At 40.3% G+C, this 18410-nt stretch overlaps 1 protein-coding gene across 1 annotated transcript in view; it reads right to left on the bottom strand.

The window, feature by feature from the left end:
• The window catches only part of LOC139127984 (cell adhesion molecule DSCAM-like), a 51775-nt gene that overhangs the window by 28513 nt on the left and 4852 nt on the right, over positions 1-18410 (bottom strand). Inside the window, exon 4 of the mRNA XM_070693846.1 lies at positions 8621-8923. Coding sequence (XP_070549947.1) covers positions 8621-8923 — 303 coding nt within the window. The remainder of the gene's footprint in view (positions 1-8620; positions 8924-18410) is intronic.

The following is an 18410-nucleotide window of genomic DNA, read 5'->3' on the forward strand; positions in this document are numbered from 1 at the left end:
CAAGATTGTTCCAATCTGTACAAAAGAACCTTGAAGTTCAAATAATGCTGACTCGGCGCTTTCTTTCGCCGTTGATAAATGCATTGTTATGACTTCGTTGCGTGGTCAGCAACACAGACTTTTCCTCGTACAATCTAAATTTCACTTTATGTAACCCTAATCTGCAGGAATAATGATATTTCAGGAATAATGATATTTCAGTCTTAATCAGCCCCTCCCCAATTTCTTGGGACTCGCATTGGTCTAAAAACAGTGTGATGAATTTAACTGCATGAAAGAAAAGGGTATGGCATATTTCTATAAAATATCATCACAATTTTTTTTCTCATATGTCAGTACTTTTTACTTGAAGTAATTTTTACTGCTTACATACACACACAAATATATATATATATATATATATATATATATGCATATATATACATACATACATACATACATACATACACACACATACATACATACATACATACATACATACACACATACATACATACATACATACATACATACATACATACATACATACATACATACATACACACACACATACATACATACATACATACATACATACAAGTTTTGTTTATTCTAACAATGGCTCCCCTCTATTCATACTGTCGCTTCTATAATTTGCTTTCCTCTTTGTCAGTTTTCAATAAGAAAAACTTTCTTGTTCCTTTTCCATATCATGACCTAATTTGCAAACTTATCACAATATCGTCAAATTTTCCACATGGAGCCACCACGTCTAAGGCATGACGTCATTGATGGTTTTTTGACAGGTACGTAAAATGTTCCAGGAAGGCAGCTGTATGCAAATTAGATGCTCGGTGCACCTTTGTGATGCAAATAGGCCGTCGTGGCAGGGCTTTGTCCGACGGGTAGGCGCGCCGAAGGGAGGGTGTAATTCCGTCTGAAAGGGTCAGAAAGTTACATAAGTCGCGTGTCCTTTGCGATCGGTCCATTGAAGGGCCGATTTTCCCATCGGGAGAGACAACTCGCAGGAGGCCTGTACTGAAGAGAACAACCGAAAGTGAATGCGAACGTGTTGGAGAGACTGAGAATAAGCTTTACGGAGGTGGCATTACGAACGCACTTGAAATATGGCGTGATTGAGAATACTCACTCACTGTGAAAAGTTCGCATTTATTCTGTAAACGTGATTGTACACTCCGATGTTACTAGAATAACCCTACTGATAAAATTGCTCTCACGTCAATCATACACAATACATTTACGAAACGCTATGATTGGGAGTTTTCGCATGTGATTCCCCCCCCCCTCTCTCTCTCTCTCTCTCTCTCTCTCTCTCTCTCTCTCTCTCTCTCTCTCTCTGCTTCGTTGCGTTACTTCTTCCCTTCCGGGGCGACGGGACTGTGACCGATGTCGTTACACACACTCAACTGGAAATGTTACGGGACATTGAAATTCAAGTCACGGCGGAGGGAGTAGCCAGCGACACGGCACGCACCGAATTACGACTGCGACGAGCGCTGAATGCCGTTCAAGCTTGGAGACATAATCCAAACAGCGCACGTGCAGACAAGTACAGCCAGACAGTCCAAAGATAAAACTAATTGGTAATTTTCATGCTACATAGCCAGATGTATGTGCTGAAAATGTAAATGTGGAGAGAAAGAGAGGAATGAATAGGGAGCACAGTGTTTTCTCACGAAGGTGACGATCATCGTGGCCAGTGATCAGGTTAAACAGGTGCCGTATACGTACATGGTCACCATCCATAACCAGTTCACGCAAGCATATAGTTTGATTATTGTAGGTCTACCGTATCGGACGTTCTCCGCCGTGTCGGTTGTTGCCCGTGTTCTTTCTATGACTCAACGGCACTGGCCGTGATCTCTGCCGCAAAATATGTCAAAAGCAAACAAAACTTTGTAAAATTTGGGGAAAAACCAACAGAATATATAATAGGTTACTAATAGTTTACATATTGTGTATACGTAGTTACTGCAAGCCAATTTTAACCACATAATATTTTCATATATGGATGTTAATGTTTGTCCACTTATGGGCAAAGCTAGAACTTAAAAACGCGTTCCATAATTAATAGACGCGTCTCAGAATGATGGCTACGTCGATCTGAACATAACGTTTCGTGTTTTTCAGTATCTTTCACCAAGGGCAAATGAGAGGTGTTGAAAATCACAGTTGTACGCAAAATGTGAACAAAAATTGATTGGGTATGCGGATCTTAAATAGGGCATGTGCTATCGGAATAAAGTTTGGCGCGATGAAGCCCAGATTTTGAAATGCTGATTTGCTGAGTCGCGTTTTCAACGCATTCAGCCGTACTTCTTTGCCAAGGAACTAAACATGGCTACAATTATGATGTGAGAAATACATTCCTAAAAGTTTGCAGACATTTGGTATACGGGTAAGTGTGATTACAGAAAGACTGGGAAAAGACTTTGACATCGACGTGGCTGCCTAAAGGAGATGGTTCACTTCGGTTCACATAAGTGAACATGAGATTTTGCTGACAAATATATCACAACGTGTACAAGAAATCTGTAATGAAATACCAATAAGTTCGTAGAAAATGCGGGATTACAAACGAGACTTCAAAGCGATGGAAAAAAAATCACTCCATAACGCAGTCTTCTGATTGAAAGAAATCCGATATCTTCATTGGATGGCGTGCGCGAAAGAAAAAAAAAATCAATTTATGGTTGCACATAAATTTTGTTGCAAACTCCAGATTGAATGTCAATTTACCAAATTACGCTACTAACCTAAGTATATGCACGTATTTCTTGAATGCGTGGGTAGTGAAGTGTAAGACTGCCCTGTCTTCTTGATGTGATTACCGTGGGTCGGTTTAATAGGAGTCGGTCAATTCTAAGGATACGGTTCAGTTCCGGGCAAAACATATGAAAAAGAGCCGATACGCTATATGTCATGCTGGTCACATACTTTATGTCGATCACACTCTTTGTCTTAACTACGTGCAACATTGTGAAGACGACATCAGTCCAAATCGACATTCGAAAACATATATATATATATATATATATATATATATAAAATGTATACAATATATATATAATATAAAATGTATACAATATATATATAATATAAAATGTATACAATGTGCCCTCCCGGTAATCACCATAATGGCTCTATGGCAACCTCTGAACTTGGGCACAGAGGGTAGGGTTTCAGGCATACATTTGGACTTCTGTTTTTGAGAATTCATGGAGTGACTAAAGAGTTAACCTTCTCAGGTTTGTGAAAATAGAAAACAGTAAATTTTACCCATAGGGTTTATACAGGGATGGTGGCCATTTTGAATTTCAAATTTCTGTGACTGTTAGATACTAATTTGTTCCATAATACAAAACTTTGACCGGCAAGTCCTACACTTTATTTTTTGGACGGGAAGAAACTTGACCAAAAGTTCAAAGTCTTTCAATTTCGAGGCGCATACACTACATTTAAGTTCGTTGTAATCACAAGTTCTGAAGAATGACAGACTGTCCACATTTTTCATAAAATAATATAAATGGCGATCAGGCACTGATAGAGTAGAGCGTAGATGTCAAAATATTAACAGAATGCATTTATAGTCGAATAAATCTATCCCAAAACAGGACCGTAGTAAGTTTGTCTGCCGATAATTTAATGTAAGACATCTTATTACAAGTGCTTTGAATCAAACAACGATAATCAAACTTGTGGCAAATTACGTCACCTATCTTCGTTTCATAATTCTAAATTTCTGAAAATATCTCTGTTGTATGTCCATGGCATCTTACTGGCTGTCTCAATGTTTATAATAATTGTAAAGAATTTAGAGAACAATCAATTTGAATTATTACCGGCAGATAATGGCGAAAACAACATCTAGAAGTTTTAAAGGTGAAGGGAAAAAGCACCGACATAAACCAGAAAATTTCAAAATATTTGAATTTTACGACAGTATGTTTTATAAGCTATATTGTCTGCAGTTCATAAAAACGACATTTAGTGTCGTCATTCGAATAAATTATGCCGTGAATTCTGATTGGCTGACGCTTCGTCAAGTTGCAAGTTTCATTTCCGATCAGTCCCCAGTGAATGACGTCACTCCAACGTGTGGAATGACGTAATCTCCCAAGTAAGATCATATTGGTGACGGGTTCATCGCATTTTAAGTTGAAATATCTCAAAACCCTCTCCGGCGTTCTCGCCAAAACACACCAGTGTAAAACGAGGTCGGAAATTAAAAATTTATATGAGCGTCTGGGGAGATGGTATCATGGTCCTGCATTTGCCAAACATACATAAATCATAAAATAAGAGAATTATATTTGTGGTCAAAAATCTACCGCAAAGTGTTCTGCCTCACTATTTCCTCGATTGTTGGCATTTAACCGTCTGGAAATTTTAAGTGATCATAAAATTCGGCATCTGAGCTACTGCCATGCAGTCTCAAAAGTGTGAAAATTCACTCAGTGTTTGTGCGCAAACTTTCAACCAACGTACATTGCACTTGTATGAGAGACTATCAGAGAAAACAGGACATCAGAACGTGCTTAGCGACATCCAGCGTGTTTACCGCGTTACGACGTAAGTGTCCTTAGAACAGATTATAGTGGCAACGCGACTTATCGACCAGCGAAACGCTGAATAGTAATAAAATATTTGATATGCGTGGCAATTTAAACAAATCAGACATCGATTTTTCCCGTGACAAATGAAAATACACCCCGAGTCTATTTGATATTCGGTATAAAACTACATTGGAGTATGACACAATGAGGTAAACTCTAAGTGGTATTACCACAATTATAAGACTGTTTGGGATGAGGTGATTGCATTGCTTATTAATAGAACGGCTGGCAGGGCCTACATGCTGAAAGAGCCTTTGGTGTACATGTGTAGAAATGAAACACTGAAAATCATCGTTGCTATAACAACGATGTAACAAGGGTTGAACTGAAGTCGATAAACATGGGAGTCAACAAGCTTGGAGCAAGGTAGGGTCACTGACCACGGTACGATACATCTAGTAGAAGTTCGATTTTCCTCGCAGTTTGACTGAATAGTTTCGCTAGAAATTATAACTTAGTGCATGTGCCTGAGTTCTGACCAAAACACGTTTCTGTTGGACCTGTTTGTATGATTTCAGCACCTGTCCGATGCACAAATTTTAAGTACAAAAATAATTCGATAGGTGGGCAAAAAAATAACGCGAAATTGTACTGCAGCTTGGATCTGAACCTACCCTATTTTCTGCTTGCAGTAACCGATTCAGAACACGATTAAATCCCAAAGCTGAATGATTTTCGCACCGTAGAATTTGTTGAATGATCTTTAAATGGAGAAAGGTCTCAATTAAAAACTCTTCTCTTCCTGACAACATATATTTAGGGACAATATCTTACAGTGAAAACGTTAAACAAGGGCAACAAGCTACTTTTTCAGAGTCGTATAAGTCACGGTTGATATGAAGAGACTCTTTGTTACTGAATACATGTACACATTTCTCTATTAATAGCACTCTCCTTGAAGCTCAAGATTTGAAGTTTGACAAACAAACTGTCACGAAAATCAGTCGAATTTGCAGAACTCGGGTTATTACCCATGAAGATGTACAAGTCCGTCCAAGGGACCGTGTATAACGCACAACGGTACCTATCCTACATTCCATCTTATCAGGCTTCCAGCGTATTACCTAAGGCTCCCACCCCGCGATTTTGCGATACCGTATTACACACTAATTCATCTACATCCAGCGCTGATGTATTGCCCGCTAATTTAATTTGGTCTACTGTATTACGCACTAACTTAATTCCAGTGCAGTGCTATGAAGTGTACTGCGCCAGGCTTCACCTCTATCAGCTGCTACTCTATTACGCACGGCTTTATGAGACTGCTGCTACTGTATTACGCACTAATTCAATTCCTTCTCCTCAGTATTTCTCTCCTGCACAGCTAACATCGTATCAGTTACTACGCTACGCCAGAACAATGTCTTGATTATATGCACACATGAATACCTACATATATATTTCCTAAATCTACATGGGCACCTATATATATATATATATATATATATATATATATATATATATATATATATATATATATATATATATATATATATATATATAATCACAAACACAATTTAAGTAAAGAATATGTATATCTATATCTATATCTATATATATATATATATATATATATATATGTATGTATGTATAAATTAATAAATATTATTTATTTATAACCCTCTGCTTAAGCATCGAGCACTGTAATTTCCCATGAGGACATCTATATACTTATATATATATATATATATATATATATATATATATATATATATATATATATATATATATATATATATATATATATACTGTCTGTCTGTCTGTCTGTCTGTCTGTCTGAGTGGCATAAATTGGCGAACGTGAAAGTTTTTACTTCATAAACGAATACAGTAGCGTACTTGATTTCTTTTGAAGTAATGGTTGCGTCGTTTTCATTGTAACCGGATGAGCTGATAAATTACTCTGTTCTGCAACAGAGAGGAATGTCCTGTCTGTACATACCGGTATGATTGATTGCAATTTTATCATAATTGTTTCTTATCTACTATAGCTGGAACTAAAATAGAGCAAATAATGACAATTGTAAAGATATCGGTTAAACGTACACATATCTGAAGATATTAGACACTGGAATTCAGGTGCTTTCATTTGAGATCAAAACGCTGGATAAATTTCCCTCCCTGCTCGCACGGCAACACCCAAAATATGTATTGTCATTCATCATTTTGGTGAGCATAAATCATATCGTCCTCGAGAACGGCCCATTCAGTGATACATCCTAATTGGGTTTTTTTCTCCAATTTCAGTTTTATTGGCCATGAGGATCCAGGCACTTACACATTGCTAGTGACTCATTCATTCATTCTTTCTTTTGCATGTGCCTGTGCGAGTTCCTGTCTCTCTGAAGTGCGCATGCACGGGTCTTTAGAAACGGATGAAATTTCGCTCCGGTGGACATCCCATCCCGGCGTCGACACGAGTTCCAGAAGTGTGCGTAGCAGAAGCAAAAACATTTAAATCTTTAGAAAAAAATAATTAATCTGCACAAGTTTGATCAACTTTGAAGTAAAACAGAAAAATACAATACAAATACTGAGATCAATAAAGGATGAAATACAATAGGTTTTTGTAATCAACTATGAACTTGAATGACGCTGTCTACCAGTAATTCATGACGAGTTGGAATGGTAGCGTCACTTAACTTCAGACCTGGGGACTTGAGATTGGAGTTTGTGGCTTGCAAAACAGGCATGGGTTTTTAAGTTCAAGTTCGTCCGTTTTGTGTCGGTAGGAGACGCCAGATGTGTGTGTGTTTTTGATGAAGCTGTTTAACAAATATCCAGATACCTAACCGTGTACAGCTGCCTTGTCTACAAAACTTATATTTGGCGATATAATTTACTTCTCTGCAATCAAACGTCTATACAGATAACATCTATCGAATGTGGCCGTGTCCCTTTGACTCTACGATCCCAACTCATTCAACCGTATATAGGTCAAACCATTCCCGCCATTTCTCTGTATATAGGTCAAACCATTTCCATAATTCCGCTGTCAATCCATTCTAATCGATGGGGATCGTTTACATAAGTCTTTTATTTAACGGGTAAACTTTCAGCCTCAATCCTCTGAAACAAGGTCCACCATCACCATTGACAACAATTGGTTCGTCTTCTGATGGCTCTCGACATGCGACCTCATCAACATATTTAAATTGTTTTTGTTTGTTTGTTTGTTTTCTTTTTGTTTTAGTTTGTAAGGAACTAGGTAAAACTAGACAAAATATGGCATTTGATAAATTATGTTTACGGATTCGTGTTTGCCGTTTACTGACGACTCTCTTCTCCTGAGTTTAACACTTTCTTTAACCCTTTGAGCGTCAAAGTCAATTTCTGCCACCCTTATAGATTAAAACCAAGTCAATTTTTTTAAAAATTTTTGCTAAAATGTTGATGAAAAACTGTAGCCAATGAAGTGTGATGTCCATTTGGTCTAAAATTATCATAAATTTCAGAAAATTCATAAAAATTGGTAAAATGTTGCAGTAAAATTTTGGTGGGAAAAATTAAGCACCCAAAGGGTTAATTAGACTATTGTGAGTACCATAACCGTGCTTACATTGTACGCTGTGAACCGAAAACAGCATCGAAGTGGAATTTCACGCGGTGACCAAACATACGAGTATGAGGTCTGATTTTCGAATCCGTACACAGCTAGAAATTTTGGGCTTGCGTTGAGCTGGTTCGGAGAGATTAAATGCCATGGCAACGACAGCTATTTGGAATACGAGACGCTTTGTTCACTATTTGCGGATAGCAAGTAAAAGCGAGGTTTTAAGAGGATTTGAATAACGTAGAAATGCTATATGGTTTCCAATAAATGTAACAAGCGACTCTAGAAAACAAATCGTAATATTCCAATATCTATATGCTATGTGAGTGGAAATGTATGGTGTTTAATTGTGAAGTGCCCTTTGACAACCGTCGCTTGCTAGTTTAACATGTTCCTCGAGCAATCTATCAACGTCAAAATTCGATAAATGATTACAGATTCTAATAACTCACCTAAGACGTTTATTCTAGCTTCGTAATGGGCTTCCCCAATTTCGCTCGTTGCCTGGCAACGCCACAGTCCACCATCCATAACGCTGATCCCGGTTATGTTCACGTGGCTGATGACGTCACCGTCTTCGTTGATCCACTCGCCGACGCTCAGGCGGCCGTTGTCGATGGCCCACAGGGAGAGACCGTCCAGCGTCCAGGTGACGTTCGGGAGAGGGTTGCCGGCGACTTTGCAAGAGAGTTGGACATTGGGTCCAGGCTGTAGTGTCTGCTCTTCAAAACTGTCTAAAACGACCGGCAATGCAGCTACAAAAACACAACAAAACAAAGAAAAGGAGAGTTATGATCAAGGTTTTCTGCTATACCAAACACTTTCTCATCAACATGTAAAGTGGTGTCTTTCCGCAATATTGTTTAGAAAAGTTCCACTCCGATGACGATTGTCGTTATAGCGTCGGACAAAAAAAATCACGTCTTGCTTCAACTAATCGCGTATTCAATTGCTATGACAACAAACTGGAATGCAAGGCAGGTTAGGCGAGATGTAAATCCTAAATAAACCCTGCCTTTGTATGGGTAAGAAACAGACGACACACTGTTAAAATTATAAAATTATGATTTTTTTAAAAGGTGAACATAAAATTAGCACGTCATGGTTTAGCCACAGAATGACTCCGCTTTTCAAGGTTCTGGTATATCCCACTATAGTTGGCCCACAGACTGGTTTGGTCTTGTTTGGATATTTGCCGGGATAGGAGATGGATCGTGAGATAGTTCAAGTTTGGCTTCTTGTCATGTTCCCGTATCTTGGATTTGACAAGTTTCGTTTTGGTATAATTCTGATTAAATTCGTTGGATCATGTCTGGCGTTGCGCTCGCGGCTCGAATGAGATGCGCGTGGTCCGTGAACAATTGATAAGTTCATACTTTTTCGTCAGGTATAATTCAGCGCGCATGATCATTGTGTCGTCCTTGATAACGTGATCACTATCTCAGTAACTGGGTATATTTGCATCAGGGAAATACGCTAATGAAATCACCTTATTTTCAAAACTACCGACTTGAATGCACAACCAGGCCGACAATTAAATCATAGGCAATGAATGTAAATTCGAGCAGTAAATTTTTTATCGTTTTCATACGATCGTGTGCTGCAGATAAATCATGACGTTGAACAGAAATGAACACACAGGTATCGTTGATATTTTAGGGTTTATAACCTTAACCCCTAGTAGGGAAGAAGAGGTTCTATACGTTCTCGTTTTTATGTCTCCTCAAAGTACACCAGTAAAGTTGACAAATTAAATGGCCCACTATCGCGAATAATGCGCTGTGTTTTGATGAGCCCAATATTAGTGTAAACGAACAAGAACATGAAGCGAGTTCATGATTCATTCAAAATACCATTATGGTTTTAAACAACAGAGCAGATGTGACTGAATTGGCTGCCTGGTAAAATGGCCTTTTTATGGTTCCCAGAGTCCTGATCTTGCCTTGTATTACCTTCAAGTCCCGTCCCACACACACACCAGCCACCATCTGCGACGCGACGTGCGGGAGTTTGAAAGTTAATTTTCCGGAAGTGATGTTATTGCGGCGCTGCCAGTACAACGGGGCTAATAGGAAGCGAGCCTTTTGTGTGTTCGTTACGCTGTGGTCTATTTCAACATGCTCGCATTTCCCGCCATCTGAACTCAACTAGAATGGAGAGGGTGGCTCCACTTTACAGCGTGAGATTACAGAGACTCTTAGGCAAAGCGAACTCAGTCTGACAGACTACCTCATTCTTGCTCATTTTCTTTTCCCCTGCTTTCCTTTTATGTGGTGTCGCTTCCTCTGAGGAGAATAATAGGCGGAAAGTGGGGAACTAATTGAATAACAAATGGCAGAATGGGAGTTGGCCATGCGCTATTATTATACTGGAAGGGGCATTAGCTGTAACTTCAGAAAGTATTTTCAGATTATTTTTCGTTCCACATTTAGGTCAGTTTCTTCTCTTCCACTCCATCTTGAAACAAAAAATTCGAACCCGACAAACATACACCACGAATTGTGTGCAACGCTCGAGGTTATCACCGACAGACGGGATCTAGTTCGGACTGAGATTCCGTCGTACCATGTCGACAAGTTGTACACTGCGAAATTTGGAATAATTTGAAGGGGAGCGAGATTTAGAATCTTTTTCTTTTACAAACTGCAAGATCTTGAACTAATGGGGTTTTAATTAATTTGATTACATACACCACTGGTCCGATCCGATGACAATGGTACTTTTAATTACATTCCACTAAACCTGGCTGAAATATAAAACCACTATGATCTGAAATTTTTAAAACTTCAAATATCTACAACTCATGTTACTCTGCAGAAAAAAAAATCATTGGGAATATTTTTACCGAATGCAGTGAGAAGAACACAATGCCTTGGGAGAAAACAAACAAACAAACAAACAACAAACACACCAGGTTCTTCCGGAAACTTTCAGCAGCTGAAATATCAACACTGCCGTAATGCATGGTGACTATCGGTAATGCTGCCTTAAATGCTCAAAGGATTAAAAACCCATGTGTATCCATGGCAACGCTCGAAAGGGGAATTAGCGCTGAATTGGATGCAAAAAGCCTGGAATAAGTAACGCACACTAGGAGCCGCTACGTGCAGCTATATGTAGACGACGCTTTGTGTTTTCCACTGAAATACCGACAAAACACCAAATTAAGCGACAGTAATCTTTGCCTACTAATTGACGCGTTACAAAGCCAGTTTTACCCCGCAAGCCATTCATTTCTCTCATTAATTAATAAATTTTGTGTGAAATTCAGTAATCAAGCAAGTGAAGTGTATGAAATTAATAGCTAGGTGCGAGTAACTCGTAATTATGCAAATAAGACCGGCCAACCTCAGTGAAAGAGAAAGAGGGGCCCTATATTGGGGTCAAAGATTGTCGGTACAGACACACCGACATCCTAAAAATGTAGTCTCTCTATCTGTTCAGCATCTATGATTTAAAAAGCCGGTCAGTTGGAAACAATGCTATTGTGGTGAGGTTTTAATAAGCAGGCTTGCCGCCGCGCAATTCTTTTTGCTCAGTCGCATGCCACTTGAATATATGCACGCAGTTAAGCACGCTGCGCGTTCTAAGTTTGAAAATATAGCAGAAAAGTTCAGTTTGTGGTGTGCAGTATGGAATGTCCGTAACAAAAAGTGTGGAATGGGCGTATATTTAACATCGCCACTGTGGCATCAGCGTAAGATTTGGAACTATCATTATTTTAATCACGGGCTTTTGTTGAGAACAGTCCAGCCTATGTCTCTCAAATCAATTAGGGAGAGAGCTATATGGCGCAATGATTGATTCAAAAAGCCCCGTCATTAGGTTTACTGAACCTATTGCTCAGACCGCCACGGCTGGATTACGATTCGCGCGGGGTTGCAGTTCATATTATAAAATAGCAACTCCGAGTCCGGCGTAATGTTTTCATTTCAGACTCCATCGAATTTTCAAAGATGTCTGTCTCGCACAGATTTGTCGTCACTTATTTCGCAGTTGCTACGTCATAGACTCACTCGTGGCAGGGCTTCTTTTAAAAACCCTCACTTTTAATAAGTCCCGTGTCATCACGCTCGGTTACAGAACCTCTGAACCGGATTCATACAACAAAAAAGGTTCTCAATTTTTTTCAAGCCTGTTTTCAAGTTCTCGGGGAATTTCACTGACAGTGAGAGGCTGTAGAATCATTCACTTCATTTTATAGACGACGATTTCGAAGTACTGATCAGTTCGCGGGAAACAAGAGTCGAATTATAACAATTTCACGAACGAAGTGCGGTTTCTCAGAGGATGTTTCCCGCCGTCGAGATGAGTGCCCAAAGCCCTTTTAGTGAATCAGACGATATAGTAGACCCATCTGGCTCAAAGTAACCATGCTTTTCATGCGATAGCGTATCTTTTTTTTTTCATCCACGAGAAGAAATTCAAATTATAACTCAGTATTTTGTACAATTCAACATCGACGAAATCGAATTCTCGAATAGTTGGAACTAAGTAAAAACCACGATCGGTCATGAGATGTGGGCGGATTTAAAAGCGAATGAGAATTAAAATACATTTTAAAGAGTTCTCTGTCTGTCTGTGATATAGCCCAAACGCGACTGCGCTACGGGACATGTTTCGATCTTACCTTCTGGAATATCAGACTGCACTTGAAAAACATACAGCAGAAGTAACAGACAACTTCGTGTCGCAAGTCCAAACATTTTCCAACGCCGACTTAAAATGCCATAGCAATGTGACCAAAAATTAAAGAGTTCTTTCGATATTTTTTGCCAGTGCGGCGTGGCTGTGGTGAGTGCCAGCTTCACGGAATATGACTGACTGCGAACAGTTTGAACGGGTCGAGCAGCGCTCGCGACATCTGTCAGTTTGACGTAACTCGCACACAGCCCACAAAAGCCAGCCACCATTCGACAAACAGCTGTCACTTTCGGCGGGCAACCTCCCGTGGCCTTTGTTAGACTCGCCACTATTGGCTGATAGCGTCCGACGGAGAGCGTGAGCGCCTATCGACTTGATCGCAGAGATGACCAATGGGACGCGACTACACAAGTGGTCGAGTAGGCTTTTGAAAAAAGGGGTGTATGTGGATCCTTAATTACTATCATCACAACAGTGCTTCATAGCTAATATTGACTTTTTCTATTACATTCTACGAGTTTGCATTGTGTGCTCCGAACCTACTGATTGATCAAAAAGTGGATTTTCAATGAATAGATGTCAATAAGTGGCCTTAAAATGTCGATCAAAACAAGTGAGTTGTGTGCACGTCAAAGCGTCTCTATCACTCAAGTTTGAAACTTCAAACACATTTTGTTTGTCATACATACGTCATCAGGCAAACCTTAGGCTTAACATTTCTGTATAAAATTTAATAGGTGCAATCTTCATACATTCCGACATGTAACATATTTATTATTATTATTATTATTATTATTATTATTATTATTATTATTATTATTATTATTTTGTTTTTGTTATTTTTGAAGTTGTCGAAGTTGTTGATTTTTTGCTTTGTTTATAAAGTTGTCCCTATAATTCTGAGAGACAGAGACAGACAGAGAGACAGACAGAGAGAGAGACAGAGAGGGGGCGAGGGAGATTGCTAGCTGGCGCTGTAGGTGCATGTGTGTTTTGTGCCTGATGTTTGTGCGCATGAGAAGGAAAAGTTCTTTACTGATACTTTCACTAACTTACGACTAAAAATGCAGATTAAATGTTCTGTACAAAAGTGTTTACTTTGAAATGTCTTCGTCTTTTACCAGGTCGAGAAAGACCAAGGTATCACCCTATTTCACACTACCCGCCATGTTTCACCACGCGCGAGCAGGTTCTCTTGAGAGTCTGGTAGCGTAGCCTGTACGGTAAACTCACAAACAACACATCACAGGCAATTAGTTTGCAGTCAACGGCCGGGCGATTCAGTGCAGAGAAAAACCTGTGAACCGGTATGGATTGTAAGACCACGGCCTGCCTGTACCGTCACGTCTATCTCAAATTCTAAGCCGTGTGATTTGTTCAATTCTTTTTGTTTCATCCTTTCAAAAGAAAACAACGGCTCTCACTTGAAATTTTCTTAGGAGTTCTTTCCACACTTGGCTGTGCTTTGTAAACAATGCGCAGTTTTTGCGTCAGTGACTGGGCGCTCTATCATAACAGAAGCAGGCACGGTAAGTGGAGTTGACGCGAGGTGGACACACGACACCCACCCATTCAATCGGGCCGCATCAATCTCACTCCACGTTAGCTCCATTGTTACGCTGCCCATTAAGTGTATTTTGCGGCGCATATGGCCCCCCTCCAATTCCCCGCGTCTCGTTCCTCCAAGTGATGATGCAGATGTGCGCCAAAAGCGCTGAGCGCCTACCATGGTAACAACAAAAGCGTCCAAATGCACACTTGTAGAACTATTTTCCAGTCGACGTTTGCGACGCACACTTCGTCCCCCGGCGTCCATTTCTGAGCGTGGCTTCCCTGACCACCGTAGCTCCCCATTTATGACATCTTTCTTTCATTTCTTTTCTTTTCTTCCTTATGTAAGCGTGTTTCTGCAAGATCGCGTGACCATGCATGCACCGTCGTTTCTCACTCGAGCGGGAAACGACCTTTGACAATGAACAACTGTTGACGCGACTTGCGACAAGTCCTGGAAGATCCGCGGTGCAATAACTCAAGGCAAGCTAAGAAATCGTTAAAAAAGTCTAAAACGATGCAAATTACACCATTGAAGAGTTGAAATCCACCACCCCCACCCCACCCCACCCCACCCTACCGCGAGTGAGCTTCATGGGAACAACCAAGAATGAAGATAACATTTATTAGGCTAATTAAATTAGGTAAATGGTTTGTCGGGTGTGCCTTTTCTATGTGGTAGTCATTGTATGAAAGATGGGAATGCAAATAACTCGGTGTGATAACTTTTTATAACATTCCCAGCTAACTGTGTGCGTAGAAAATATATGCAGCCTAGTGTCCGACTCTGAACAGATTGTGTCAGTCAGCATGGCTGTAAGGAATGACGTTATTTTGTTCTGGGCTAGGGTTTTATTCTGGACTCGTGGTTTGTGATCGATACATCGGCTTTGCTTATCACCACCGGCCCCGGCCATCTGCCGAGGGGAAAAATGAAATTTCTAGTCTTCCGACGCGAAGCCTGTCCTTATTAATCTAAACGCCAAACCCGCTACAAAATATCGGCGTGCGGTGACTCGGAAGCCGTGTCATCGCGTCTGGCCGGTTGGGTTCTGTGTTAAAGTTGTTGTTTTGTGAAGGAAAGTTCGGCAGCGTAGCTGAGTTATTCCAACAGACGGGTAATATCGACCGGCCTATCGGAGATGAACGACAGCATCGCCGGAAGACAATAAGTTGATTTTTTTCCGCAGAAGCCAATAGATCAGAATACAATTACCCAACACGGACAAAGACTTCAGAAAAGTTCAGAAAAGGCTTTCTCTGTAGTAGTCCTGCGAACAAAAGTTTCAATAGTTGAGGAAATTCAGGTTGTCACGGAAGAGGTGTTCTTGTATGGCAAGGGGAAAGTTTGTCGATGACTTTGCGGGACAAAAGTTGACAGAGGCCGCGGTGGACTAACAATGATCTCACCGCATTATACACAAAAAATAGAAGCTGGAATGTGACGTCGAGCCTCTACGGTGATTGGTCAATTCCATGCAGCTCTGGTAGTAGCAGAGATGAGTAGCGCAAACAGCCAGCTTGCTGTGTTATTGTGTCCAACAAAGACTCGGAACCGACGGCCAAAACTCTTCCCGTAATGAGAATCCCCGGTAGGTGTGCGACATAATGCCCGGCAGAGGTCGTATGCGCGTGGACCGTGTCAAAAAGGTTCGGTTCTGAGATGGTCTGCTCGGATGATGTGGACTGTTTCACACTTACAGGTGCCAAAATAGAGCGCCAGTGAGATTGCGTCTTAGAAGAAAATTGGCTTTTTACCAATGACTTGACCAATGACAGCCATTGTGCCATTGCCCACAGCTTCCATTTCCATCTATACGGCAATATAATGACACTTTTAATGTGTTTTCTTTCCAAGCCTACAGATACTGTGTAGTGTTTGTCCCCTCTCCCCCACATACATTATTACGTCGAAACTCAACATTTCGAGGGTTTCTAGCGGTACGTCGTCAGCCGAACAGGCATGATGAAAATTATGCGAACACCTTTCGAAATGATAATCACTTATCGCATTTATACTGTGAGAGACTGGCGAAACAGGTGATTATGTGAATCTTAATAATGACGTCAGAGAGAGAGAGAGCGACAGACAGACAGAGACAGAGAGGGAGAGAGAGGGAGTTCATGCCATGATGTTCCTAAAAATACCAAAATATCGACAGATTGTAGTTTAAGTAATACATACACACAGTTGAAAATTTGCCCTTTTTCTCCATCTAACAAGCGCTTTTGCTACAAAACTGAAATCACAGGATCACCATTCGCACTTTAGATTTCAAATTTACCAATATCTGAATTTCAAATTGCCCCCGAATTTTCTGTGCGTTGATTGTAAAGAGAAGCTAAATTCCTCATTTTCTTAAGACCTTGAAAACAAAAGTGATCAGTAGCAGGTATGTAAGCATGTAAGTAATATGTTAGGAAGGTTGGTTGGTTGGTTTGCAGGTGGGTCCAACAACGGAGGAGCGAGTCATCTTGTTCCATGGTCTGGACAAATAGAAAGGGAATATAGGAAGGTGCATAGGCAAGCCAAGGTGGACGAGTCGAAGTTTAGTCAGCTCATGGGCGTGTTGGGTAAGACAAGGCAAGTGAGAGTTGATAGGTGACTCTGCAGGGAAATTATAGCGATATTGGAAAAGACACGCAACCGGGTTGGGGAACGTTGGTTAGTATATTGCTTGATTCCCAGATTGGATCGTTCGGTCAGTACAGTTTGCAGCGCTCGGTATGTCTCCTTCCACTGCCAAGTGGCCACAGATTCTGTCTGATTGTCACGCTGGAGTATGAAATTTATCCTTATCTTGCCGTATGAGGTAGCAACAGCGACCCCCTCCCCCCCAAAAAAATCATTTTTTTTTGCAGAACACTGCCTGTTATTTTACAATTCTAGGCAGAGCTATCAACACTGACACCAAGTGTACTATAGCGTGAAAATCGACTATCAAAACCTCCCCTTCAAATTTATTCACCATGAAAGGCAGCCAGATGGCCCGTTTTATTGAATTCTTGAACAATGGCAGTGTCTGAGCAGTCGACACAGGCACTCTCGCACGCTCGGTGCGTTGGTACCTTTGTACTGGGTCCATGTGTATTGAAGGTATTCTGGACAGACACACGCACATTCACACACACACACACGTACATGCATACACACACTGCCAATTGACACAGAAAGGGCAAATTTTGTGAAAATCTGATAACATTATTTCTGATGTCGTCAGAAGTGGTTGCCTGGACAATGGGAAAATGTCAAATAACGCGTGAGTGCCGCGCCCTCAAGGAAGCGGGTAAAACACGTTTACATTCTACTCTCTCTCGAAACTTGTGCTATGATTCATGGTTTAGATACGCGCCATGATTGTAAAAAGGGAGATATGTACATATCCGTGTTAAACCTTTGAGCGTTGTTTCCCCCCAAAATTTTAGTGCAACATTTTACCAAATTTTATGAATTTTTTCTATAATTTTTCTGATAATTTTGGACCAAATGGACAGTACATTTCATTGGCTACAGTTTTGTATCAAAAGTTTGGCAAAACTCCGAAAAAATGACATTTTATAAGGATGACAAAGACTGACGTTGGCGCTGAAAGGATTGAAGTAGTTCGCGCCATCTATTAGTCTGTGGCGCCATGAATGTGAAAGACTTAAAATTCTTTTGCTCAAACTCTCCTCAATGAAACTTTCAACCTTTTTCTTGCCGAATGTAGAATAAAAATCAGGGGTCACTATGCAAAGTTTGGCTCTAGAGAAACAAATTACCCAACATTTACCGATCGTTCAAATTCAAAATATTATTATCATGTCCGACTTCAGTGACCAGAAAACCAAAGCTAATATTCTGAGTAAAATTTATTTCTTCGATCGGGTTTCGGTCCTCTGAACGAAACGCGGTGAACGCCACTTCTTGAACACAAAGCTACGCAAGCCATCTGATATCAATGAAAACCGCTGTCAGTCAGGTAATACAGGAAACTTTAACTATATAACGACGTAAAATCACAAACAATCATGTACCATGACGTCATTTAAAACAACAAGTTCAAC

The sequence above is a fragment of the Ptychodera flava genome, chromosome 3, assembly GCF_041260155.1.
Source record: "Ptychodera flava strain L36383 chromosome 3, AS_Pfla_20210202, whole genome shotgun sequence".
In the NCBI taxonomy this organism is placed as follows: domain Eukaryota; kingdom Metazoa; phylum Hemichordata; class Enteropneusta; family Ptychoderidae; genus Ptychodera; species Ptychodera flava.